Below are 25593 nucleotides of genomic sequence, written 5' to 3' on the forward strand. Positions count from 1 at the left end.
GCTGCCCTGGAGCCAGGGACCCTGAAAGCAAGGTTGTGAAGGAGCTGCATGTCAGGGAGTCAGGATTTCCAGGGAGTGTGCCTTGCAAGCTAACAGAGAGTCTGAAAGCCCTAGAAACCCAAGCAGGTTTCAGAAAAGATTTCCAAGATTTTGACAAATTGGCGAATTCAGATGAAAAGTTTAGATGGATTTTTTGATCAGCTCTCGACAGGAACTCAGTTTACAAATAAAAATATTTTTTACCCATCTCGTCCTGAAAACTCAAACTGGGCTCAGAGTCAAGTTGGCTATTTTATTTCTCCCACTCACCAGTAATAAAGATCGTGTAGGGTGAATTATCTATATCTGTGGCTCCTAGATGCCACTGACAATACAAATCTGTGTATAAAATACCCTAAGCCTTCAATTAACTGGAGCAGTGCTAACAGAACATAACTTGGATGCAGTAGGGTTTCACAGGTGGTACTGAAGACATAATTTGGACTACAGAATCTTTATTACCGGTGGTGACGAGAGAGAAGGCGACAGCCCAGGCTGAGTATGAGGGTTGCTGGTCAGGGAAAAGTGTCATTTTAATTGAAAACTGAGCAAATTTTGATAGGCAATTAGTGAGACAAAATAAATTTAGAATGCCAAGATACCATTTTAATTTTACATCACCCACCTTGTCAGTTTAATACTGTCACTTTACAGAGTAGAACAGAACCTTCAGAAAAAGTTTCCAAAATAACATTTTTGCATAAATGTCTGATCAGGTTGTATAATATCAAGATGCTGAAAAATATGGAAGATGCAGAACCAACCCAATTGTTTCTCTCTGAATCCTGCTGTCATCACCCAGGCAAGACACATATGGGCTGAATTAATTCCTCGTGTAAGTCCTCTTAATTCACTAGTTAGAGTGATGAATTTGCCCCATTAACTTCAATGGCAATATTGCCTATTGAAGCCCTGCAGTTCAGTCATTTTATGCACAGTGACTGTAACTACCACTAGTTTTGCATATGCTTAGTAGCACCAGATGCAATTAGTTTTGAGAAGGACAAAGAAAAGCTCTGGCTGAAAAAGAAAGTCTGCAATCAGTTTTTGTCCTGATTGAATTCTGCTGGGCTACAGTCTAAGGTGAAAGAAATACACATTTATAAAGTGATGGAAGTTTCATTCCTGGCTGAAGATCAGAAGACTTTATAGCAGTTTACAAAGAGGTGCTCCACATTTCATGTGGACCAAGCTATAGAATATAAGGGCTGGTCTACACTAGGGGGGGAAATCGATCTAAGATACGCAAATTCAGCTACGTGAATAGCGTAGCTGAAGTCGAAGTATCTTAGATAGAGTTAGCTACCATCCTCACAGCGCGGGATCAACATCCACAGCTCCCTCTGTCGACTCCGCTACCGCCGTTCGCATTGGTGGAGTTCTGGAGTCGACAGGAACTCGTTCGGAGATCGCTATATCGCGTCTAGATGAGATGCGATATATTGATCCCAGAGAAATCAATTGCTACCCGCCGATATGGCCGGTAGTGAAGACGTACCCAAAGAAACTATGGTCTCAGAGTCCAGGTGCTACTAGAGGCTGGGGTCTCAGTAGGTCACTCAGCCTGTTTCAAAGAGAGTAGACCATGTATCTTTCACTAGGACTTGTTACTTAGACTGGGTGCATATACCTTTTTCTAACAACTGCTGATATAAGATAGATGGTAAAGGTAAATTAAGTGATCTTTAAACAAGTTCTGCCATTTAATTAATGTGCTATGAGGGACTCCTACTTCGGTCTGAAAACTCCTAAATTTGACCTTGCATACATACTGCATTTTTTAAAGCATGTGGTTGATTTTTCTTGTTTTGACCAGGCAATTCGTAGGAGGTAAAGTCTTGTGGAAAAAATAATGAAACTGATTCTAAGAAAAGAACATGAAACCCTGTTACACACTCCGCTGTACATGAAGTTACTCCTGCGAGAATTCTGCACCACTGTGCAAGTCATATGCCCTGCAGATATTTTTTTTCCCCCACAGAACCATTCTGTGGGAGAGATGCTGCAGTTGTACCCTTTGCCCACCAGGGGCTGCTGTGGCACGAGAACAGAGCAGATGGGTCACCGCTCACTGGCTGTATCAACCAGCAGCTGCTAAGGAGGAAGAGAGGCTGCATTCCTCTCAGTGCCTGCCTACTGGGCCAGGTGAAGAGGCACAGGATATGGGGGACAGAGAAAGGGGAGCACATGGGCCTTCTGGGGGGTGACAGAATGGGGTTCAGAAGGGCTAGTGGGGGGAGAGACTGGAGGGAGGGCTGATTGTGAGTGAGGGTGCAGGGGCACATGGGGATGGGGTGGGGGTGCAGAGCTACCTGGGGACAGGGACAGATGTGCCTGACTGATTGGGAGAGGCTAGGGATCATCCAGGATCTGATTGGGGGAGGCTCCCCAACTTAACAGTCCCTCTGTCTCCAAAAAACCTGTTCCATAATTTACACCTAACAACCCTCCAAGTTCACTCCCAACATCCTTCCCAGCAATTAGTGTGCACGGAATGTTTAGGCCCAGAATTCCCCCAGGAGTACTGAAGCGTACAATAGGCGTGACAGGCTATCCGCTAATGGCGCAGCAAGGAGGGACCTAACATCATTACGCTGCCATCATTACCATTGGGAGAGTTTACCAAAATTGGCAAGAACTTTGAATTAAGTGAAAGAGATCAAGTAACAATTTGGGGCTTAAAAGGATCCCCCCATTCTTTGCGCTAGCAGACGTTCTGTGCATGTTTATGCTTCAGAATAAGCAGGACGTTCTCAAGCGAGGTGTGGTGCTTCTTATGGGAGAAGATTAAGCCTGACTTCTCAGAGCTTGATGTTAAAGCACTCTGCCTTGTCAGAAGAGCCTTCCTGCAACAGTGAAAGGGTGGACAGCTGAAGAATTGTGGGTAGGAATGTCTGTGTGACGGCAGAGCAGATGATGGGTATTTTAAGAAACTGAAGAGGGACGGCAAAACTAAGGTTTACCATGGACAAAATCACACACAAGTCTTAATTTCTGCATTTCCTTTTAGTTATTAGACAAGGGATCATATGACTGTTGGAATCAAACATGTTTTAGGGGCTGAAAGAGGTCACAGAGTGTATATTGTGAGCTGTAGCTAGTGGGAAGCTTCAGCAGCGGGATGACAACATGGAGGGATGACTAAGACATTGCCTAGGATAGCAGTCAAGGAAGAGAAAACAGGACCGTGTTTTGGCAAGAGACGAAAGCAAATGGGGGTGGGGGGGGTAGAAAAGGGAAGGAATAATGTGATGTTTCTGTGTTGACTGGGGTTGGGAGGGTTATGCCTGGGTTTACAAATTGGGAGCTACCCAGTCTAACAGTGCACTTTACAGAGGATGGGTGTTCTAAGGATTAAGCTATAACAGGTAAAATTTGAAAGCTGCCTCAATCTTATCGGACGCATGAGATAGAAAGAAAAAATAAATCACTGCACCACTGAGCATGGGTCTCCTACTGTTAGAAAACACCAGAATGAAAGAGACAGAAGTGTCAGTAAAGGTCCTCTGTCTGCTCTACAGAAAGTATTTGCCAGAGTCATCCACTATCTTATGCACACGCTGAACACTTTAAAATCACTTCTTGCAGGTGAGTGACAGACTGAAGGAAGCATGCTTTGTGCAAGAACCGTTGGTCACCTCGCTTAATAAGGACTCTGGAAAATTTCCCAGATTCAACATCTGCCCCATATTAGGAGGAAGAGGTGGACGAATCTGTTAGGACTGGCTCTTTTCTGTGCAGCAACTGTAGATGATTCTTATCCACTCCCCTCCGAAGCTCTGGCAAACACTTCTGTCCACTAACAACCTGGCACAACTGCTGCCACTGCCATGTTAGGAACATGCTACCAGACAATCGATGAGTGTGAGATCTTTGTGAAATAGGTGCAAAGGATGGTGAAAGCTGGGGAGAAACATTTAAGATATACTTTCGAAATACTGTAAAGGTGTACAGGTAAAGGAAACTTCAGAATAGGGCTGAGAACTCACTGTGTGAATATATGGCAGGGTTATGAAGTCTAAGGTCCTCCAAAAAGAGACAAGGTAGAAAATCTGGGTACTGATGGCAGATATCAATTTATATACCTTTCTAATATATCAATCAATGTAGCGAAGTATTATTGAATGAATATTTCTGTTAAGGCAGGAAGACAATCAGATATGGCAGACAGACCAATGAGATCTCTGATTCCTTTGTTTTCAAAAGTGTCTTGTATAACTGGGTTGATTTTAAAATTTTTATATTGGTCCAAATTAACTCCATGTGTGCATTTACCATGGGTTTTGGTGGAGATTTTTCTATCCTCTGGGGGGAAGAAAATGGGGGGCGGGATATTTTACAAGACTAGAAAACTAGGCAAAGATATCCGATGTGCCTCTTTTTCTCTTGACCTCATTGGACATAAGCAGTGCTAAAAGTGATCTTCTCAAGGCCAGATGGCCTCCCACAGGCCCAACATTAATCAGCTGCACTTACAAGTTACCAGTTCCACTTCCTTTCATTGCGCTTTCAAACAGAGGACAGCCACAGAGGCCATTTAAAAATCTTTTTATTAACAACATAATCTTCCAAGTGTGAGCAATGTATAAGGAATGTCAGTAAATATTCCATTTGAAGCTTCTTTTTACATATTTCCATCGATAAATAAACTCTGAATTCACATTAAAAAGTTACACTTAAATAACGAATATTTTCTTTTTTTGTAGCAGGCATACATTGGTAAAATATAAATATTCTTATACTCAGCCTTTGTTCTAAGTAAAGATAACAATTAGCCACACATCACAGTTTTTAACAACCAAAACCAAGAACTCTTCAACTGATTTTCTGGCCTGGACTAGTACAGAGATGGAAAACAGAAAATTCACAGTTTGACTTTAGGCCAAGAGGGGTTGAGACGGAGGAGGAGAGAGAACAGTTTTCACGACAGGCTTGTTAAAAATAGTCTGCTCTGCCACTGAATTTTAATTCAAATATATTATTCTACACTTGATGGTGGATTCCATTATAATTTTTACATAACACTCAGATGTCATCTAATGAAATATGGCACATTATCTATTAGAACAATATAATCAGGCTTCATAACTACCATGGGGAAAAAATGTAGGTGATTTATGAGAGATTTGTTTTTGGTTAGTCATTTTTTCCTCACTAACATTAAAATATTGTTTCACTTCAATGCTTTGTCAGGTTTCCCACAATAGTTAACAAATTTTATGGGGTTTTCTGTTACCTCTGAAATCACGCTGAGTTATCAAAGAGACCTGTATGTTGTGTTTCCTCACCCTCAAATCCAAAACTTGAAACATGATGAACTCAGTAATCAAGATATTATCTCAGAGAATTCGTGGAATGATGGTAAAAGGGACGATTGGGCTGCTGGCTTCAAGCTCTAATGCCGTCAGGAAGCACTCTGTTGCTGCATCATCATTGCCCTGAGCTTGTAGAACTTCCCCAAGACCATTCCAAACCTCATGGGCTGTAGAATTCACTTGGACAGCATCTCTGAGAATCTTCTCAGCCAAACTATAGCGTCCTAATTGGTGAAGTATCAGAGCCTGCAATAAAATAAAGAAAACGCGGAAGTGGCTGAGAACATCAATATTAAGTACTGAACACTAGCAGTAGTAACATGAACAAGACTCTTTTAACAGGACTTTTACCAGACCCAAATTATACCTAGAAGCATTGAAACAAGTGAAAATGGCTAGATGATTCAAGTGGATTAATGCATTTCACCATCTCTACTTTATAAACCGGGGTTCAAATTCTGCTTTTGATTGTAAGTGAAAATGAGTGTGGTGGAGTAACATTGGTCTATTTTATAAAATCTCAGTAGCATGGTGAAGAGTATTGCTGAGTAGAGGTGCAGGAATGAAACAGGGTGTTCTTAAATTCACATTGAAGAGAACTGGAAGAGCTGTATAAGCTGGCTGTAAACAATTAGTCCCCACACCTTCATGAGCACCAAGTGGGTATAAAAGTAACTGAAGAGTGTAGAGATTCTGTGTAATTGTTTAACTATCCATTGTAAACTCCTGGAGTTTGAATTACTCACTCTCTCCCCTGCCAACTATATTAAACTCTTTTGTAAGCAGACTATTAACTGCTCTATATAATACAACTTTTGAATGCTTGACTGTTGAGAACAAATTCATGAAGAAAAAAGCAGATAAAGTAATTTCAGCAATGGGTTAAATGCAGAAATGCAATGAGAGCTAATTTCTAAGTCTAATGGATCTGCTGTCACAGATGTACCGCAGTTTCATTTTTTGAGTTGTCAAGTGAGTATGCACTCCCAGGGATGGTGATCAGTGGTTTGAGCAATATTTGAAAATTAGACCATCAAATTAATTCAGAAAAAGTGAGACATGAAGGAATCTATGGATGTTCTCTGCATTAAGCTGGTTTAGTGTAGCATTCTCAAGTTACAATTTACTGCCACCAAAGTGAATGAATAAAAGGTACTTGATTTACAGATGTAAGCTTCTCTTCCAAATTCATTTACAGAAATCTTCCTTCTGGAAACTCTGTGTATTCTATCCTAGTTAAAAATGCTAGTACTTTGTACATGAAAAATGATATATGTGTGTGTATATATATACGTATTTTCAACATGCCAGATCCCATTTGCCAACTTGTTAAAAAAACCAAACTCACTCTACTTTTCAAGACCAAAGGAAGAACATGGTCTTGTAGAGGTATTAGCCTGATTGATAGGGGTACAAACTAAAAACAAATTACATCAAATCTGCAATTACTTTCTATGGAAAGAGCACATTTTTTTCTGATTATCTGCTACTGCAGTTAAGTACTGACAGCAATTGTTTGGTAGCCATGTTTTACTTGAGATGTTAGAGTATTTGATGCTGGTGAAGGATACTGCATTGAGAACACTGGAGACAGAAGTTAATTGTTTATCCACAGAATAGCTATGACATGGGCAGTAACAAGGGTAAATCTTCAAACCAGGCCCACCAAGGCACATTAGCCCTGGAGGGCACCACCTTACAGAGCCTATTCACTCACTGGCCTCTCTGCTGTGACTGCCAACAAAGGTTCAGGTGATTATTTTTATGATGATGAATCCTGTTCACTGGAACCCTGTAGACTGAGATTACAGACTCATTTCATATAGGGCATCAGAAAAGATTGCTATAACATTTGGTCATGATAGACTTAGGCTGAACTGAAACCCGTGATCCACAGATAAAAGGCCTCATATCCCATTGTCAGTCTTCTGACTCACCATAAACCCATCTAAAAGGGAAACCAGATGCCAGAGTTTACTGGGAATATCCAATTTTTGCAGGGGTATCTCAAACCAATTATACTTCACTTGGATTTTTTTTTAATACCATTTTAATAATAATTGGGTGATCAGTCAATCTCCAGTGTTTCAGGATTTCCTTCTTGCCTCTGAGGTTCCCAGGACTACAAGAGGATTCCTCTGCTCTACCACCTGCCTACTGGTCTCTTAATTTAGCTATGTGCAAATTACAGTACAACATAGTCTGAGGACTTTACAATCTCCAGAGTTTGCTAGTGTTGGGTTTTGGAATATTTTGACCATTCTCAATGTTAACTGGACTCAGTTCTTTTAAAGCACTGAATCCCCAGATCACTACATCCCAAGCCCGGAAAAGCTCAGAACTGTACCCTATTTGAACATGGGCCTTGCCTAAATCATGGAATACTAATCTGAATACTAAACAGACACAGGTCTCCCTATATTCTGATTATATCAAGGAGTACAATCTCACTTATCAGATCATTTCTGCCCACTGCTCTGCCAATGAAACCAAGACACAATATTCTGTTTGTCTGTTTCCTTCATAATCATCTTCATGATTTATTCTACACTGTCCCATATGCATAAAACACTGTTTTTGAGTTCTCTCTCAAATCCATCAGCGCACAGATGGTATTTCATTATATGTCTGCACAATGCTTAGCACAATAGGGCCCCAATTCTTTATTTGGACTCTAGGTACTACTGCAGGACAAATATATAATAATAATTCAAGCCCCTCCCTATGATCCATTATTGTCTCCAGGCCTACTCAAATACTGATAATTAAGACATCTATTTAGACTGAATGTAACAACAAAACATCCTTAATCTTGCCATGTGCTAGACCTTGTTGAGTAATCACATAATCTTATTTGTTATCTCACATTTTCCCTCCCACTTGCTACTCATTACTGTACCATGACTAATACTAGGTTGGAAGATCCTAGGGGCAAGGGTAATCTCTTCTCTTGGTTTTGGAAGGGGTCTAGCACACCCACTAATATTTTCCAGTGACAGTCCTGTTCTTTCCAAATCTACAGAGAAAGAACTGATTCAAAGATCTGCACTATGCTTGCTTCTGGGGAGGCCACTTCCTTGGACTTGGTAGGGGGAAATATATCTGTTTTCTCTCTTACTATGGCCCTCCACCATGTAAACAATTCAGGGAGAATCATCTTGGCTTTGGAGCTTCTGCTGGACTGAAGGCTGCTGTGACTTGCCCCCTTGACAAATACTGTGCCCACTCATCCTCATTTCCTGAGATGGACTTAGACAGTAATGTCAAATCCAGTTGTTACAAAAAACCCCAAAAAACAAAACCCCATGATATTGACTAGTAAGTCAAGAAAGTAAAAAGAAAATAGCTTTTGGGTTTGTTTGTTTGTTTTCTGGATTTTGAGCTCTTAGTGTTCATGTCTTCAAGCTTTTCTCTGCAACCCCAAGGGCAAGAAGCTCATTTTTAAACAATGAAAGCTGAAATTATCACAGTCACTTGTCTCCAGAGCTGTGGTTTTAAGAAAAACATTAAATACTGCAAGACAAGGAATGAAATCACTACAATTGGCAACACTTCAGAGAAATACTCTCCTTTTCAGTGATAGAACCTTGGTGCACTGAGACTTATATTTCTCTGAATGGTCTCTGCTTAGGAGAGCTGGAGATTTGACCACTGGCTGAGTTGTCTTGTCCTATCTGGAACAGGAGCCATTCTCAAGGGGAGAGCCATTTTAGTTTCCTCTGTGCCTACTTGGTGCTAAATGGAGCATGTTGGCTTTCCTTGTGGCCTGTAAAACTCTGGGAGAGGAATGGAGAAGAACAGAGACAAAGAACAGATGAAAAAATAAACTGAAACTAGGAGGAGAAGAAGAAACTAATGGAGGAAAAACTCTTCACAAGCACCAGAAAATATGAATTCAAGAGCCCAGCAGTCAGGACAGAAGCTGTGAATGCGAGTTCTTCTTCGAGTGCTTGTTCATGTCAATTCCAATTATGTGTGCGCGCGCTGTGTGCACAGCAGCCGGAAGGTTTTTCCCCTAGCAGTATCCGTCGGGTTGGTCCAGGTGATCTCTGGAACACGCCTTCATGTGCTGGATATAGGGCCCTGCTGACCCACCATCCCCTCAGATCCTTCTACCGCCTGTGATGGTTAGCTGGAATGCTCATGTCTCTTGCTTCGGCAAGCATCTCTCTTAGCAGTTTGAACTTTCAACTCATGTATATATTTAGATCGTATAGTAGTTAGTAGTAGTTAGCATAGTCTTCTTTGTGTTTCATTTGGGGGTTCCCCCCCACTCCCTTTCTTCCCAGTAATGGGGCAAGCTTGGCTTTAAACCCTGCATGGCATGTGGCAAGCTTATGCCAAGACCGACCCACACATTTCTTGTCCGAAGTGTTTGGGGGAAAGCCACCAAAAAGAATGCTGCAACATCTGCAGGGGATTCTGTTGGACCACACAAAAGGATAGGGACCCGTGTCTCAAGATCCTCGTACACACTTGGACCCTGGATCAGCAGAGCTGGCATTGAGCACCTCATCTTTGGTGTGCGCCAGTACCAGTGACACATGAGTCGGTGCCAAGGGAAGACTCCACCAGAGACTTTTGGCACCATCATGGCTCCTCACATAGGAGCTTCATGCATCCCAGTGAGTGGCACTGTTCCCATTCCCTGGTGCCCCAGATGAAAAGGAGACTCGAAAGGGGCTGCTCCCCTGTGTCCAGACTGCCACAGAAGGAGCCCACAGCCATGGGATGCACGTCGGACAATGGAAGTTTGGCCCCACCGACTAAGGCCTTGTCGATTCCTGACCCCACATGGGACCAGTCAAGTCTGGGCCCACAACACTCCCTGGTCCGGGAGAACAATGACCTGCAGTTGCCATCCACACCGGAGGTGTTTGGAGGGAGCAGGAGACCTCATCGTCCTTACAGCACCATCCTCCCCACCAAGGTGGATAGGTCTCCTGCATTGGTCTCAGACGCCCCTGTGAGATCCCCAGTGCCACCCAGAGGCAAGTCAGCAATGATGCCATGCCAGTCACCATCCCCTCAGCACCATTCACCAGCACCTTACACCAGTGCCAACACAGGGGAACCACACTGGTCCCCAAATTCCCAGCACCAATCTCCACCGCTCCTCTGTGGTCCTCCTATACAGAGTCCTCGGAGTCAGAGTCATACCGCTCTAGGAGAAGCAGGAAATCTAGGTCCAACAGGCACAGATGGAAACCCTACCCGGGACCATAGCCAGGTCACTGGCAAACTCCTACCCAGGGGCCATTCTGGGCACCCTTGGCTTTCCACTGGGGCCAGGGACAGAGTCAAAGGCCCTATTCAAGGCTGGCATTGGTGGTCACGGCTTCATATGTACCAGCAACATATCAGCAGGATCGAGAATTTCCTGCATAGACACCAACCGCGCCAGCATCAACACACTCAGCACCAACCGTGCTGGCACTGGTGACGGATCTCCGAGCTCAACGAGATCCCCCTGGTGCCGAAGGCAGGGAACAGGACCTGCTCCAAGCTAGAGCATTGTCTTCATCCTTGCCTGACAAGGTGGTGGCAGGAACATCGACAGCCGCTGCCTTGAAAGACAGCAGAGTGCTTCAACAGGTGCTTAGAAGGGCGGCACAGAACCTGGCAATCCAGGCAAAGGAATTTGTGGAAACATCAGACCCCATGGTGGACAAACTTGCCTCCTTGGGTCCCTCCCTGGGCTCGGGAGGGGCACATTCAGCGGGGAACCACAGTGGTGAAAGGAGCAGAACATGGGGCCACTGGTGGCCCCACGCGAGCAGCTCCTCCACCGTGGCTATACTGTCTCCAGCCCTGCCACGCAACTGCTTCTCATGGGGTCGGTACAGCCGTGCCGAAGGAGCTGCAGGTGTGGGGCTGCTCCTTTTGCTGCTGTGGTTCAGTTCAGTGCTGAGTGTGGGATGTTGCTCCCAGGATCCAGCGTCCCACGCTGGCAGCTCCTCCGGCACAGCTGTACCGGTACCGCTCCCAGCACTGTCCTCCGGTGGGGCTGAACACACCCCAGGAGATGCAGCTGCAGGAAAGGGCTAGGGACAGTACAGCCATGCTGGAGGAGCTGTCGGTGTGGGGATGCCTTCCTTATGCCTGAAATCCGTGTCCGGTGCAGTGGAAGGACAGAGTGCTCCCCCGCCCCAGGTAATATGGGATGGGAAGGGGATGGGGAGAGCATGGGGCCTGGGCTGGGTGGAGTCACGTGGTGAGGTCTTGTGCCCCACTTTAGCTGGTGCTCCCCCTTGTGTCCCTCCCATGAGTCACTCACCCTCCTGTACTGCTCTGCCACTCATCAAAACTATTTGTGAAACAACCAAAACTCAGACCCCAGCCTCTTTGCTACCAATAGCAAAGAGAAATGAATGAAAGTACTTTGTTTCCTCGAAGAGGTATGAACATCTGTATAACCATTCCCTGCCGGACTCCGTGGTGGTAGCTCCAGTGAATGAGAAGGAGTGCCAAGGCTACCAAAAAATTGGGAGGCAAAAAAGCTGGACCTCTTTGGGAGGAAAATGTACTCCAACTCCATATAGCCAACCACTAGGACATCCCCAGCAGGTATAATTACAACTTCTGCAGAGCGATGACCAAGTTCACGGAGTTGTTGCCAGAGGACTCCTGGGCAGAGTTTTCCTCCTTGGTAGAGGAGGGCAAGCTCGTTGCCCAAGCATTGCTGCAGGCAGCCCTTGATGTAGCAGATGCAGCCACCTGCACCATGGCCTCCGGGATAGTCATGAGGAGTGACTCCTAGCTACAAGTTTCAGGGCTCCCATATGAGGTCCAGCAGACAATCCAAGATCTCCCCTTTGAGGGTCTGTCCCTCTTTTCAGAAAAGACCAATTCATAGCCTCATAGCCTTAAGTTTTCGAGGGCCACCTTCAAGTCCCTTGGCTTCCACACTCTGGCTAATCAATGAACATTTTAAGCTGCAGCCCCCGCCTCATTTTTACCATCTTCAAAACACTACATTGGATTGCTGGGTACTCCACATCGCAGAAATGGAATACTCCCTTCAGTTCTCTGCCCACCCACTCTTCCCCATGCCTCTTCAGGGACTCCTCTCATGAGCAGCTCCTCACACAGGAGGTGCACTCGTGCCTAAAGCTGGGGACAGAGAAAGAGGTTCCTCAGGAACTGAAGGGCTAGGGGTTCTATTCCTGGTATTTCCTAATACCAAAAGCCAAAGGTGGCCTCAGGACCATTCTAGACCTGCAAGAGCTCAACAAGTTCATGAAGAAACTGAAGTTCTGCCTAGTCTCTTTGACCTCTATTATCTCTTCCTGGGATCCATGAGACTAGTATGCTTCCCTCAATTTGAAGGATGCTTACTTTCACATTTCAATCAAGCCATCCCACAGAAGGTACCTCAGGTTTGTGGTGAACTGCAGTCATTATCAGTTCACAGTCCTTCCATTTGGCCTGTCAGCAGCTCCTTGAGTATTTACCAAGTGCATGGCAGTCATACCTCCTTTCCTGCACAAGAGCCAGGTGCAGGTGTCTCCATACCTCGATGACTGGCTAATCAAGGGCTGTTCCAAGGCACAAGTGAGCTTTGTAAGAGTTACTTTTGATGATCCTGGGCCTTCTACTGAATGTACAGAAGTCAGTCCTAGGCCCCATTCAGAGAATAGAGTTTACAAGGGCGATGCTCAACTCTATGCAGGTGAGGGCGTGCCTCCCGGAGTCGCGTTTCTGGTTCCTCTGTGACTTAATATGAAGCCTTATGCAGTTCCCTATTACCACAGCAAGGAATTGCCTAAAACTTGTGGGACACATGGCTGCTTGTACCTCGGTGGTGCAGCACGCCAGATTAAGGCTCTGGCCTCTTCAGGGTTGTTAACTTCAGTGTATCGGCTGGTTCAAGACTGTCTAGATGAGGTTGTCACTTTTCCTCATCTGGTCCTTGAGTCCCCCTTAGGGTGGCTCAACCCTCAGGAGGTCTGTGCAGGTGTCCCCTTTGCCAGACCACAGCCTTCCCTCTTGCTGGTGATGGATGCATCATCATTGGGATGGGGAGCGCACCTCGGAGACCTCAGAACTCAAGGCCTCTGTCCCAAGCAGAGCACTCACTCCACATCAATGTCAGAGAGCTGAGAGTGATCCTTCTCCTATGCCAGGCATTCCAAGTTCACCTGGAGGGCAAATGTGTATAAGGTATGACAGCCAATCCAACAGCGATGTTTTATATAAACAGACAGGGGTATGTATGGTCCCCTTCTCTGTGCTAGGAATCCCTCAGTCTGTGGGACTTCTGCATAGCTCACTCAATACACCTGGATGCATCGTCCCTTCCCGGAATACAGAACAAGTCGGTGGACTATCTCAGCAGGTCATTTCAGAGCCACAAATGGTCCCTATGCCCAGATGTCGTGAATACCATCTTCCAAAAGTGGGGATTTCCACAGATAGACTTCTTCACCACATGGCGCAACAGGGATGCCTGCATTTCTACTGCTTCCTGAATCATAGCCTGGGTTCCATTGCGGATGTGTTCCTCCTTCCCTGGAAGAGATCCGTTCTGTACGCGTTCCATCCCATACCTCTCATTCTCAAGGTGCTCCTCAAGGTTTGAAGGGAGGAGGCCTCAGCGATATTGATAGCTCTAGCCTGGCCCTGCCAGCACGGGTACACATCCCTTCTGGAAATGTCCATGAACAACCCAATCGCCTTACTGCTCTTTCCAGACCTGATAACTCAGGACCACGGCCGTCTCCAGCACCCTAATCTTGAGTTGCTTCACCTCATGGCATGGAAGCTCCATGGCTAACCCCAACGGAGCTCGTCTGTTCGGGTCTGGTCAAGGAAGTCTGGTCAGTGGAGGGATAGTTCAGTGGTTTGAGCATTGGCCTGGTAAACCCAGGGTTGTGAGCTAAATCCTTGAGGGGGCCATTTAGGGAACTGGGGTAAAAATCTATCTCAGGATTGGTCCTGTTTTGAGCAGGGGGTTGGACTAGATGACCTCCTGAGGTCCCTTCCAACCTTGATATTCTATGATTCTAAGTCCTCCTGTGCAGTAGGAAACCCTCCACTAGGGCTATCTACTTGGACAAATGGAAAAGAATCACAATTTGGTTCTCCCAGTTCCTCTCGTCTCTAACATATTTGTTGACACCTGTAATATTGGACTATCTCCTCCATCTCAAACAGCAAGGGCTTTCCCTGTTGTCAGTAAAGGTCCATCTGGCTGCAATCTTGGCCTTCTATCCAGGTACAGAGTGCCAGCTGGTCTTTGCCAAGTTAGTCTTTGCCTGTGGTTAGTGGTTTCCTAAATGGTCTCAACATGCTATACCCTCAGGTACGACAGCTGGTCCCAGCCTGGGACCTTAGCTTGGTCCTTTTCCAGACTAATGGGGACACCCTTCAAACTATTGGCTAAAGGTTTGTTGCTGTACCTCTCATACAAGGTGGTATTTCTGGTAGCAATAACATTGGCCAGGAGGGTATCTGAGCTCAAGGCCCTAACATCTGAGCCTCCTTAAACGATATTTTTTAAGGATAACGTCCAGCTCAGGTTGCATCCTGCTTTTCTCCCTAAGGTTATCTCCCAGTTCCATGTGAACCAGGATATCTTCCTTCCAGTTTTCTACCCCAAGCCACATGCAAGCAGCAGGGAGCAGAAACTGCATTCATTGGGCATTACGCAGACATTAGGCGAGCACTTGCCTTCTATATCGAGTGCACCCCACAAGGGCGTAGGCATCATCAGTGGCATTCCTGGCCCATGTTCCGATGCAGGAGATCTGCAGAGCTGCAACTTGGTCATGAATATATACTTTTACCTCATATTACACTATTACACAACAGGCCACAGATGTTGCAGCCTTCATCAGAGCAGTGCTATAATCAGCAAGCCTTTGAGCTCCAACACTGCCTCAAAAACTTGTGCTTGGTAATCACCTAATTGGAATCAACATGAACAAGCACTTGAAGAAGAAAAAATGGTTACTTACTGTCTCATAACTGTTCTTTGAGATGTGTTGTTCATGTCCATTCCAATACCCACCCTCCTACGCATCTGTCGGAGCAGCTGGCAAGAAGGGGGTGGCGGGTTGGCAGAGGCCTATATCCAGCACTGCAAAGGCGCAACCCTAGGGGGCGCCTGGAGTGACCTGATGGATACTGCTAGGGGAAAAACCTTCCAGCTGCCATGCATATGGTGGGCGCACACCTAATTGGAATGGACATTGTCATAAACAGATGGTTAAGGGTTAATGTCTCTTTTACCTGTAAAGGGTTAAGAAGCTCAGTGAACCTGGCTGACATCTGACCAGAGGACCAATAGGGGGACAAGATACTTTCAAATCTTGGTGGAGGGAAGTCTTTGTTTGTGCTTTTTGTTTGGTTCATTGTTTGCTCTCGGGACTGAGAGGAACGGGACATCATTCCAGGTTCTCCAATCGTTCTGAATCAGTCTTTCATGTTTCCAAATAGTAAGTAATAGGAGGCAAGGCGGAGTAGTCTTATGTTTGTTTTCTCAAGTGGTAAATGTGCCTTTTGCTGGAAGGATTTTTACCTTTGTTTGCTGTAACTTTGAATCTCAGGCTAGGGCAGGGGAGTCCCTCTAGTCTATATGAATCTGAGTATCCTGTAAAGCATTTTCCATCCTGATTTTACAGAGATAATTTTTACCTTTACTTTCTTTAATTAAAAGCTTTCTTTTTAAGAACCTGATTGATTTTTCCTTGTTTTAGAATCCAGGGGATTGAGTCTAAACTCACCAGGAATTGGTGAGGGGAAAAGAAGGGGGATGGTTAAATTCTCCTTGTTTTAAGACCCAAGGGATTTGGGTCTTGGGTTCCCCAGATAAACAGGTGTTTATCTAACCCAGTAGTTCTCAAACTTTTGTACTGGTGACCCCTTTCACATAGCAAGCCTCTGAGTGTGACCCCCCAATAAATTAAAAACACTTTTTAATATATTTAACACCATCATAAATGCTGGAGGCAAACCCGGGTTTGGGGTGGAGGCTGACAGCTTGCGACCTCCCATGTAATAACCTCGTGACCCCCTGAGGGGTCCCGACCCCCAGTTTGAGAACCCCTGATCTAACTTGCTCTTAAAAATCTCCAATAATGGAGATTCCACAACCTCCCTAGGCAATTTATTCCAGTGCTTAACCATTTTGACAGGAAGTTTTTCCTAATGTCCAATCTAAACTGCCCTTGCTGCAATTTAAGCCCACTGCTTCTCATCCTATCCTCAGAGGTTAAGAAAAACAATTTTTTGCCCTCCTCCTTGTAACAATCTTTTATGTACTTGAAAACTGTTATCATGTCCCCCCTCAGTCTTCTCTTTTCCAGACTAAACAAACCCAATTTTTTCAATCTTCCCTCACAGGTCATGTTTTCTAGACCTTTAATCATTTTTTGCTGCTCTTCTCTGTATTTTCTCCAATTTGTCCACATCCTTCCTGAAATGTGGCACCCAGAACTGGACACAGTACTCCAGCTGAGGCCCAGACACTGTGGAGTAGAGCGGAAGAATTACTTCTCATGTCTTGCTTACAACACTCCTGCTAATACATTCCAGAATGATGTTAGCTTTTTCTGCAACAGCATTACACATATTTAGCTTGTGGTCCACTATGACCCCCAGATCCCTTTCCACAGTACTCCTTCCTAGGCAGCCATTTCCCATTTTGTATGTGTGCAACTGACTGTTCCTTCCTAAGTGAAGTACTTTGCATTTGTCCTTATTGAATTTCATCCAGTTTACTTCAGACCATTTTTCCAGTTTGTCCAGATCATTTTGAATTTTAATCCTATCCTTTAAAGAAATTGCAACCCCTCCCAGCTTAGTATCGTCCACAAACATTATAAGTGTACACTCTATGCCATTATCTAAATCATTGATGAAGATATTGAACAGAACCGGACCCAGAACTGATCCCTGAGGGACCCCACTCGTTATGTCCTTCCAGCATGACTGTGAAATACTGATAACTACTCTCTGGGAATGACAAGGAGCCCAGTGGCACCTTAAAGACTAACAGATTTATTTGGACATAAGCTTTTGTTGGTAAAAAAAACCCCTTCTTCAGATGCATGGAGTGAAAATTACAGCTGCAGGTATTATTATACATGGTTTTCCAAGCAGTTTTGCACCCACCTTATAGTAGCGCCACATAGTTTGCATTTCCCCAGTTTGTTTACGAGAAGAGCATGTGAGACAGTATTAAAAGCTTACTAAAGTCAAGATATACCACGTCTACTGCGTCCCCCCATCCACAAGGCTTGTTACCCTGCCAAAAAAAGCTATCAGGTTGGTCTGACACAATTTGTTTTTGACAAATCCATGCTGTCACTTATTACCTTATTATCTTCTAGATATTTGCAAATTGAGTGCTTAATTATTTGCTCCATTATCTTTCTGGGTACAGAAGTTAAGCTAACTCGTCTGTAATTCCCCAGGTTGTCCTTATTTCCCTTTTTATAGACTGGCACTATATCTGCCCTTTTCCAGTTTTTGGAATCTCTCCAGTCTTCCATGACTTCTCAAAGATAATCGCTAATGGCTCAGATATCTCCTCAGTCAGCTCTTTGAGTATTCTAAAATGTATTTCATCAGGCCCCGGTGACTTGAAGACATCTAATTTGTCGAAGTAATTTTTAACTTGTTCTTTTTCCCTATTTTAGCCTCTTCTGATCCTACCTCATTTTCACTGGTATTCATTATGTTAGACGTCCCATCACCACCAACTTCTTGGTGAAAACCAAAACAAAGAAGTCATTAAGTACCTTTATCATTTCCACATTTTCTGTTATTTTTCTCTCCTTATTGAGTAATGGGCCTACTCTGTCCTCGGTCTTCCTCTAGCTTCTAATGTACTTGTAGAATGTTTTCTTGTTACCCTTTATGTCTCTAGCTAGTTTGATCTCGTTTTATCCCTTGGGCTTTCTAATTTTGTCCCTACATACTTGTGTTAATTGTTTATATTCATTCTTTGTAATCTGACCTAGTTTCCACTTTTAGTAGAACTCTTTTTTGATTTTTAGATTCGAACTATTATCAAATAAAGGACTCATACTTATCAAATCTGTTACATTTCTGTGTGCTTATTTAGAGTGGATTTGAAATATTGTGATCCTAATTTTTTTTAAATTTAATGGCAACTTGGTAGGTCATTAGTAGTTAAATGTAAAAATATAGTATCAGAGGGGTACCCATGTTAGTCTGGATCTGTAAAAGCAGCAAAGAATCCTGTGGCACCTTATAGACTAACAGACGTTGTGGAGCATGAGCTTTCGTGGGTTAATACCCACTTCCGACGCAGTGGGTATTCACCCACGAAAGCTCATGCTCCAAAACGACTGTTAGTCTACAAGGTGCCACAGGATTCTTTGCTACTTGTAAAAATATAGTGTTTCTCCAGAAAGCGTCCTTCAGTGATTTTGAATTATAGGTGCATACTAAATAAAAGGGTGATGTCAGCCTTCAGTATATGATTAAAGTGTTTCAAAACACAGTATCTGTTTTGGCAAAGAGAAAAAGGATGCACTGGAATATAAATCATGTGTTCCCAACTGGAGAGCTTTTGTCTACTAATTTCTCTCGCTTTTGCTAATAAAAATAATCTTGAAATAAAACATGTTCTTCACTACTCACACATAGAAATTCCTCTTTAACTTTTTTAGCAACTTTATTATCCTGAGACTATTATGAAGAAAATATGGTCCATTATATTGTAATACTATATTGTAATACTGTATGGTTTCAGAGTAGCAGACGTGTTAGTCTGTATCCACAAAAAGAATAGTGTATGTGATCACTCACCTACGGAAGCAGACTATGAACAAAACAATGCCTGCAGTTAACATTTTATTTGTTCACCATCTATTTTAAACAATTGTTTGCACTGCATGTCCATTCCTGCCTCTCTTGCCTTCATTATTCAATCACTAGCACACTGAGAAATTTAGCTGTGTATTCTGTGTAACTTCCTGATCCTAGCATGTTATTTCTTCCCCGCCCCCAAACATACCAACTTGTTTCCCCTGCTGCAAAACACTTGTTGCTAGGAAAAACAACCTCCTGCATGGCAACATATTTTTAAAAGAACAACTTTGGTGTAGTTACTTACTGAACTTTATATTGCCAGTATGCAATAATGAACACAAGTGGTTGTTAGTGCATCTCTGTGTGTTTATAAACTCCTTGAAAATGACTGACCCATTCTAACAAGAATGTCCTTGCCTTTTGTTTAATTCTTGGTTGCAGCTGTTAATATAAAAAATATGGAAAGTGATTTTTTTTTTTTTTAAAAACACAGCTGATGGATGGCTTTTACCAAAACTGAAGCTATTTTGGGCTTTTTTTACACTTTGCAATTTTGTGACATTGCATCATAATTTACATTTACAGCTGATGCGACTACGACTAGACTAGCTTCAATAGAACATACTAGCATTACGCATTAATCTGACTATAATGAGTGTACTCAAACAAAGCCCCTTACTGATTAAATGAAAAGGCAAATTATTTTACAGATGACTTAATTTTATAACCATATCTGGAAACGGTATGGTGAGTCGAGTGCCATATCTATAATCACAGCAATACCCATTATAGCTGCAAAAGCTACACGCGGGATCACTGTAGGGAGGCATTCCACTTGCCTCTGGATACTAGCACTGCAGCTATGTGGGTAGAATTCACTAGAACCTCAGAGCTGCTCATGCGGGGACAAAACCTAAGTTTGGGGGATGAACTACCTAATATACATCCTTTTAATCTTCTCTCAATTTTCTCCCATGAGGAAGCAGCACAGACAATGTGATCCGTTTCCCCCTCTTTTTTTCCAAAATAAAAGCCATGTCAATCTCCTAAGTGGATCAAAGCATGAATTAGAAAAGGAGAAATCTGCTCATTCAAGACAACCCTTCAAACACACACAGGAATAAAACATACTATAGACAGTGTTGCCTCTGCATAGGATGAATTCTCTTATGTGGTTTATACCTCTTAAATGTTCACTCCTCTGTACTGTTATTCTGCTCCAAGACTGGTAGTATTACTTTAACTCTGCTTGGGCCTATTTAACTGTATTTTTACATGCAAGCATGCTGCCTTGTTTACAGTCTCAGGCCTGGTCTACACTACAAAGTTTGGTCGATGTAAGGCAGTTTACATTGACCTAATAATGCATATACACTACAGTGTTCCTCCTGCCAATGTATCTTGCTTGCTATGTCGACTTCATAACTCCACCCCCGTGAATGGCATAGTATTTAAGTTGACATACTATGTCGATGCAAAGGCAGCGTAGACACTGTGTTGCTTACGTCAACTTACATGGCCTCCAGGAGGTGTCCCATAATGCCCCATTGTGACCGCTCTGGTCACCGTTTTCAGCTCTGCCTCCCAGCAGCCTGGTATATAAGAACAAGCCCCTCCCTTGATAAAGGAGTGCAAATCTTTGATTGTTCATTTCCAGTCTGCTTGGTGGGGAAAGTTCCCCTGGCAACTGCCCACCTGAGCATGCTGGCTACATGGTCCAAATGCACTCCTGCCTGGAGTGCACCGGAGGTCTGTGGGGAGAAGAGGCTGTGCAGGCCAGTGCCGTACCAAGGGAAGTGCCTCGGGTGCACAAAACCGAGGGGCGCAGAAAGGAGAAGAGAAAAAAAAAGCCGCTGATGTGGAGATATGTATAACCCAGGAAATCTCCCCCTGGCCCTGTCTGCTGCCCCCCCGAGTGTCCCCTGGCCCCGAATTGCTTCCCCACTCCTGCCTTCCTGGCCCCGGGAGCAGAGAGTTCCTGTCTCTCACCTGCAGCTTCATGCTGCCTCCCTGCAGCAACTGCCCGCGGAGGGTCCTAGTGTCCTTCATATCAACTGCCAGGGCAGACTGACTCTGAGCCTGCCCTTCCCCCTCAGACCCTTTTATTTTCCAATGGGACCCTCCACCAGCACAGGGGGCCTGCCCACCCTCAGTCACCACTCCTACCCTATGCTGGGCAAGGAGGCAGCCCCATCCCTCACCCCCAATGAGGCTACAGTCAGGGGCAACAGCAGGGGAGGAGGTGCACGGAGCACGCCCCCCCCGGCACCCACCACAGGGGAGGTTAGGGAGATTCCTGGACCTGAGAGGCGCCCTAGGAGCACATGCAGTGACAGTGGTGGGGATGAGTGTGCTGCTGGGGGGGGGGCAGGAAAGGGGGGCTCCTCCCCTAGAGCTAGCTGCTGCCGGCAGTGAAAGGGATGGAGGGAGTCCTCCTCTCCGGCCCCTGTCCTGGAGCAGCCTGCCTGCACCCAAAACTCATCCCCAGCCCTGCCCACCTCAGAGCCCACACCCTCAGTTAGAGCTTCCCCCCCTCACCGCACCCTCAACCCTCTGCCCAAGCTCTGAGCCCCTCTAGCACCCCAAACACCTCATTCCTAGTCCCACCAAAAGCCCTCATCCCCTGCAACCTGACCCTCTGCCCGAGCCCCGAGTCCCTCCAGCACCCCAAACACCTCATTCCCAGTCCCAGACAGAGCCGTCACCCTGCCACACTCCTACTCTTGCCCTGAGCCCCTCCCACACCCCAAACCTCCCATTCCCAGCCCCAGACAGAGCCCTCACCCCTACTCTCACCTTGACCCCCTCCCACACTCCAAACCCCTCATCTTCAGCCACAACCCACAGCCCTCACCCCTGCATTAATTAAATTTGTGACTGAACTCCTTGGGGGAGAACTGTGTGTCCTCTTTCTGTTTCTGCCATATATTTCTGCAATATATTTCATGTTATAGCAGTCTCGGATGACGACCCAGCACATGTTCATTTTAAGAACAGTTTCACTGCAGATTTGACAAAACGCAAAGAAGGTACCAATGTGAGATTTCTAAAGATAGCTACAGCACTCAACCCAAGGTTTCAGAATATGAAGTGCTGTCCAAAATCTGAGAAGGATGAGGTGTGGAGCATGCAGTCAGAAATCTTAAAAAAGCAACACTCCAATGCGGAAACTACAGAAGCGAAACCACCAAAAAAGAAAATCAACCTTCTGCTGGTGGCATCAGACTCAGATAATGGAAATGAACATGCGTCGGTCCACACTGCTTTGGATTGTTATCGAGCTGAAACGGTTACCAGCATGGACGCTGATGTCCCCTGGAATGGTGGTTAAAGCATGAAGGGACATATAAATCTTTAGTGCATCTGACACATAAATATCTTGCCACACCGGCTACAGAAGTGCCATGCAAATGCCTGTTCTCACTTTCTGGTGACACTGTAAATAAGAAGAGGGCAGCATTACCTCCTGTAAATGTAAACAAAATCGTTTGTCTAAGTGATTGGCTGAACGAGAAGTAGCACTGAGTGGACCTGCAGGCTCTGAAGTTTTATATTGTTTTGTTTTTGAATTAAATTATCTAACAAAAAACCTCTACATTTGTAAGTTGCACCTTCATGACAAAGAGATTGCATTACAGTACTTGTATTAGGTGAACTGAAAAACACTTTCTTTTGATTTTTTACAGTGCAAATATTTGTAATAAAAATAAAGTGAGCACTGTACGTTTTGTATTCTGTATTGTAACTGAAATCAATACATTTGAAAATGTAGAAAACATACAAAAATATTAAACAAATGGCATTCTGTTTTTGTTTAACAGTGCGAATAATTTTTTGTAAATCGCAGCCCTAGTCAAAATGCAAAACATATTTCAATTACCCAAACCACAGAACTAATGACAGAAAAATGCTTTACATACTGAAGATGAAAAACTGAATCTACTGATGTTACTGGTGAAGAGCAAAGATAGAGGAACACAGAAGATGTCAGGCCAAGATTCTAAAAAACAGGACCTGTAAAAAGTTAGAATTCTGAATCCATGTTTAAGCATCTTAAGTAATTAGCTTTAGAGCAGAGGTGGACAAACTACGACCCGCTGGACCATCCTGCCCAGCCCTTGAGTTTCCGGCCGGGAAGGCTATAGCCCCTGGCCCCTCCATTGCTGTTTCCCCTCCCCCGCAGCCTCACCTCACCTCGCTGCCAGAGCTCTGGCCTGCCACTCCTGCTGGGCAGCACGGTGGCATGGCTGGCTCCGGCTGGCCAGTGGGGCTGCAAGCTCCTGCTGCTCTGAGCGGCATGGTAAGGGGGTAGGGACTGGAGGGGGTTGGATAAGGGGCAGGAGGTCCTGAGGGGCAGTCAAGGGACAGGGAGCAGTTGGATGGGGCGGAGATTCTGGTAGGGGGCGGTCAGGGGATAGGGAGCAGGGTGAGTTGGATAGGTGTGGGATTCTGGGGGGGCTGTCAGGGGGTGGGGGCGTGGATAGGGGTTGGGATAGTCAGGGGACAGGGATCGGGGGGGTTGGATAGGACATGGGGTCCTGGGGGGTGGGGGTCCCAGAAGGGGGCAGTCAGGGGACAAGGAGCAGGGGCGGTTGGAAGGATTGGGGGTTCTCAGAGAGGCAGTCGGGGGCAGGAAGTGGGAGGAGGCGCATAGGGGCCAGGGACCAGGCTGTTTGGGGAGGCACAGCCTTCCCTACCTGGCCCTCCGTACAGTTGCTCAACCCTGATATGGCCCTCAGGCCAAAAAGTTTGCCCGCCCCTGCCTTAGAGTGAGCAGTGGCACCAGCAGAAAAGCCTAACCCTCAGCAGGAAAATACAGATTATAGCTATGAATTTAGAAGCCTAACTCTAAGGTCACTGTTTTTGAAAAGCATGCCTGCCTTCAAACAATATTCCTACTTATGGACAGACATTAAATTAAGAATATGAATTTCCTAGCATTAGTCATAAAAAATTTGATACAGTCCAAGAAAAAACAGTGAAAAATTATAAGCATAGCTGATGTGAAAGGAAGGTGTGAAACAGTTTAGGGTCCCTGCTGTTTAAGTTAGCCTTCCCAGAATCTACCTTATGAAGGGAATGTCAAAAAATATTCCAAAAGCTGTGTACTGATAGTAACATACTTAGCACTTACATACTGCTGTGCACCTTCCAAGTGCTTTGCAAATATTAAATAATCCTCACATTACACTTATTAGGTAGGTAAATAAATATTATTTTCTTCTTCTTTTTATATATGGAGAAACAGAGAGAAGTGAAGTGATTTGCCTGAGGACACACAATGAGTCATTACCACAGCCAGGACTGGAACTGAGGAGTTTCTGGCTCCTAGACTTATGCTAAAGTGAGTAGACCAAGCTACCTCCTGTGTACTTTGCATAACTGGGCTGATTTTTTGCCCCTATTCAGTTTGCATTATCTAAATGACCAGAAGGTTTTCCTGCAGCTCATCCCTTTAAAGTTACAAAGGTTATACATATAACACAAGATTGTTATGCAGCTTCTCACAAAATGGAGTGCTGACAGTGTGTCAGAATAGCATGAAAAGCGTAAAATGTAGAAGGAAGATGGGGATATCAGTGATGCTAACTAGGTTTTTTAAGTAAGGCTAAAATTTAGTCATGGCAATTTTTAGTAAAAGTCATGGACGGGTCACTGGCAATAAACAAAAATTCATAGCCCATGACCTGTTCATGACCTTTACTATAAATACCCCTGACTAAATCTTAGCTGGGAGGCCCTGCGGGGCCGTTGCTCTGGGGGGCCTCTGGGGCCAGCCCCACTGGTTGCTGTTCTGGCTGCCCCCAGACCACTGCTCAGGTGGTCCCTGGGGCCAACTGCACTGGCTGTTGCTTGGGGAGTTCCCGGGGTCACCCCAGCAGCAGCCAGGGTAGCTGTCCTCAGGGCATATCAAGGTTAAGAGTTTTACACATACAAATCAGCCTAAGATGTGGTGTTTTTAAAAAAAAAACAAAAAAAAAAACAAACCCACAAGATTTGAAGACATTAATTAATTTCTTATGATTCTAAAATCTAGTACAAAATAATGCAAAACATGTCATATAATCACCACCTACCATAATTACTAATAAAAAACAGAGGCCGTTAAGTACATATCTGATGTAGAGGACAGCTATAAATGGGCAGTGAATTCAAGGAGCTAAAGTTACAATAACATGAAATTAAACTGCTTTATGTAGTTTCAATAAAAGCTTTTATATAAAACAATAAGAAAATACAGGGGCATGATTTTTGGAGATACTGATTAGAAAACTGATCACGTGAATGACTAAATACTCCAATGAACAAATCAGCATGCAGTATGGACAGCAGCAAAGTTACAGATATGGCCATTATGTTCTAAAGCGCTGTGCCAAAGGGTATGTGAAAATTACACATTGTCTGTGTGTCATAAACAGATAGCTAAGGGTTAATGTTTCTTTCACCTGTAAAG

At 44.5% G+C, this 25593-nt stretch overlaps 1 protein-coding gene across 5 annotated transcripts in view; it reads right to left on the bottom strand.

Moving 5' to 3' along the window:
• Positions 1-4571: 4571 nt before the first annotated feature.
• Positions 4572-25593, bottom strand: part of TTC7B (tetratricopeptide repeat domain 7B) — a 336047-nt gene continuing 315025 nt past the window's right edge. For all 5 annotated transcript variants that reach the window (XM_032766516.2, XM_032766515.2, XM_075065637.1 and 2 more), the window contains one exon: positions 4572-5600. In XM_032766516.2, coding sequence (XP_032622407.1) covers positions 5379-5600 — 222 coding nt within the window. In that variant the 3' untranslated portion in view covers positions 4572-5378. The remainder of the gene's footprint in view (positions 5601-25593) is intronic.

The sequence above is a fragment of the Chelonoidis abingdonii genome, chromosome 4 (assembly GCF_003597395.2).
Source record: "Chelonoidis abingdonii isolate Lonesome George chromosome 4, CheloAbing_2.0, whole genome shotgun sequence".
Lineage (NCBI taxonomy): Eukaryota > Metazoa > Chordata > Testudines > Testudinidae > Chelonoidis > Chelonoidis abingdonii.